Source organism: Rhagoletis pomonella, unplaced genomic scaffold (assembly GCF_013731165.1).
Source record: "Rhagoletis pomonella isolate Grant_MI unplaced genomic scaffold, Rhpom_1.0 Rhpom_scaffold_00056, whole genome shotgun sequence".
NCBI classification, from domain to species: domain Eukaryota; kingdom Metazoa; phylum Arthropoda; class Insecta; order Diptera; family Tephritidae; genus Rhagoletis; species Rhagoletis pomonella.
The window spans coordinates 97,801-100,924 of NW_023458610.1; the positions used below are offsets into that span (position 1 = coordinate 97,801).

General features: G+C 35.5%; 2 protein-coding genes across 2 annotated transcripts in view; both read left to right on the top strand.

Moving 5' to 3' along the window:
- The window catches only part of LOC118749814 (excitatory amino acid transporter-like), a gene marked incomplete at its 3' end in the record, with an annotated part of 188,276 nt that overhangs the window by 73,348 nt on the left and 111,804 nt on the right, over positions 1-3,124 (top strand).
- On the top strand, positions 1,197-2,317 carry LOC118749815. Its single transcript, XM_036484587.1, has 3 exons — positions 1,197-1,630; positions 1,697-1,909; positions 1,964-2,317. Exons 1-3 carry the CDS (start codon positions 1,496-1,498, stop codon positions 2,057-2,059), a joined length of 444 nt encoding a protein of 147 aa, XP_036340480.1. The 5' UTR covers positions 1,197-1,495; the 3' UTR covers positions 2,060-2,317.

Here is a 3,124-nt window from a genome sequence, read left to right on the forward strand (position 1 = left end):
ATATATTTATGAGAAGCGGTTTTTCATGTCAGAAATATACTCGGAGGTTTTCCCAGGGGCCTAAAATGCAAAGCATCTCACCATTTGTGCTTTCTTCGACCAGGGTTTCGGAATTGTAGCTTTTATACGGTGCTAAAAGCTGATGCATCTCCATATAAAGAGGCCATTTAGAAGGTGCCCCACCCGATGGTCCGATTTCTTTCTTCTCCTTCCTGCATTGAAACATCGTGTGATAAAAAAAATCTTATTTAAATAATGGAGTCAAGTCTCACCTACATCTCGCCGTCAGATTGTGCATTTTCGATTTTATTTCGCTTGGAGTGCACATAGCGCCAAGCTCCTGCAACTCCAACGCCATCTTCTCCATGATGTGGAGTTATTAGAGCTGTCAAACTATCGACGATACTATCGATAGTATCGATAGTCTGGCCACTTGAAATAACTATCGATAGTTTTAGTACTATCGCCACTATCGTTTCATTGATAGCGTATTCTCTTTCCTGGTTCAAAGAGAACAAAAATTGACAGCATTATTTCATGAACGAACGACGGGACGGTGTGCGAGAAAAAAGTATTTTTTTTTGCAGTGACGTCATTTTTTCGCTGCCATGTGAATGAAACAGAATGAAACCATGTGTGTGAATGAAACAACCGATTAAAAAATGACGTCAACTATTTTTTTTTTCTCAAATGCAATTACGCGGTTGCCGTACTGGGTGATCCGTTTAGTTGGTTCATGGCATTATTTCTAAAAGCGCCATTTTTTATTTTAAGCGTGGAAATAGCAGAGGTTACATTGCCGTCTTAAGAGCGTGTCAGACCGGGCAATGCAGTATATTTCAAAAGACTGTCAAATTGAGAAATTGCAGAAAGCATTTGCATGTGCAGTCGCACCTTGCATGTAAAGTGTCAGAGAATTTTTTTTCCGAAAGGCGGGAAAATTCTGAAATCGCTTTTTGGCTGTTTACACGGCGAATGAATTTCTAGCAATATTTCTCGATACTAAAATGCAACCGTGAGCCGCTAGAATAAACAAATTTATAAAAGCAAGATAACGAAAAATAAATGGATTTAGAAAAACATTTCAAATGGGCCGATACTATCGATAGTATCGATAGGCACCCTTAAGACTATCGTAAAACATCGATGGACTTGACTATCGATAGTTTGACAGCTCTAGGAGTTATGGGACAATACTTTTTTCGATTATTATCGATAAAATTAGAGCCGACACAGATTTGTTCGTGATTTGGTTCTTGGTTTAAGATAAACTACGTACTTTCAACTTAATTTACTGAGAGACTTTACAAGGCGAAATTACTTAGTTTGTACTTAATTTATGCGTAAATTAAGTTTGACCTCTAAATTACGCTAATGGGAACATAGTTTTACATATATTCTGAGAAAACAAAGTTTGGCGTTAGATGCGCAGTCGCGAAAATAAATTAATCAAATAAAAATAAAATAGGTGAATAAAGGAATAAAGATAAGAATAATGAACAAGCGAACTTTTCAAAATGAAATGGACGATATGGACGAAAAAATAATGGAAAACCAAAGACAGGTTGAAAGCCGCTTGGATGTACTTGATCATCGCATTGATGCTATGGAAAAGGTTTTGTGTGAAAATGTGGGTTAAATAAATAAATAAATAAATATTGGATTTATTTGCAGGTAATATTTTATTCCATTTCAGATGGCTAACAGGAACGAGACAATGGCTCAAAATCGCTTGATGCGCGAGTGTAAAGTAATTTTGGCGAAGGTGCAGCAGTCAGTTGGAAAAATGACCGGCGACATCGTTGATGAAGGAATAGTGGAAGTTGCTAGCGTACTTCCGTTTTTTACAATAGATGCTGCAATGGAAGTGGAAGAAAAGCTGAATGAGCACGAATACGCCACTGCAATGGTAATTTTAACATTCAAATCATGGTGGAAACTAAGTAACTATTTTTTAAAACAGAAAACGCACATACATACACTGAAGCGCGCTTCTGGAGAAGTGGACCCTGTTATGCGCAAATTATTTATGTGTATATATATATATGTTTGGATATAAATATGTAAGGGACATAAAACATACAAAATAATTAAAAATATGAAAAGTTCGAAAAGATAAGAAAAAAATTTCATTTGAATAGGATAATCGTTTGGTAACACTACTGGTAGGTTTTGCGGTAATCGCTTGGTAAGACTACCAGTAGGTTGTGCGGAAATCGTTCGGTAAGACTACCGGTAGTTATTGAGGTATTCACTTCGTAGGAGTACTGAAAGAGTGAACAAGCTATATATGGCTGAGTATGACATACGTGAATGTGAAAAGAGTACAGATACTCAACAAGATTCACGACAAGAAGAGAGAAGCTATACATAAGAAGACATATTTTACTAGGGTGTTAAAAAAAGACAAAAACTCACACGTATAGAGGACTATATGGTAATTTCTGCACACGGGCCTTAAGAAACTCATTTAAACTTTACCCGATACATAAGGTAACGCTCCTGGAGAATTCATGGGAGATTTAGCTAGTAGCTGTCTACCAGGGTAATCATTCAAACGTAATTGGCACACTAATACAATCACACTTTCAGCTCGCGTTTACTTGTGGTAGTGATCACATCTGCTCATATATACTCCTCGTCATTTGAATTGCACACCCTTTCAATCATTAGTATTTACAGTTTTCCTTTTGTTTATTTAATATAATTTTTTTGTCAAAATATAGCATATTCTACGGGTAAATGCAATTTTAATTTTTTTTACAAATTAAAACTTAAAAGAAAATTTCTTTTCCATTTCTTCGGCAACATTTTATATGATTTTTTCGTTTTTCTTGAGAGCTGGAAACAGTTCTTAAAACGGTCAACATAGGAGTGTGCCAACCGAATGACCTGCAGTGAATAAGTTAATATTTTTAGAAAAATTTCGGAAATGCAGTTTTGTATCCCATTCAATTATAGTGTAATGAAGGGCAAGTTTCAAGTGACTCTAAAATACCCCTGATTTTTTTAATTTTTTTTTATTTTTTTTATTGACGGTGTTGCGTATTTTATTCCACATAAAATTTTGCCGAGCATAATTTGTATGAGATAAATTGTCAAAAATCACCGCTATTTTACAGAC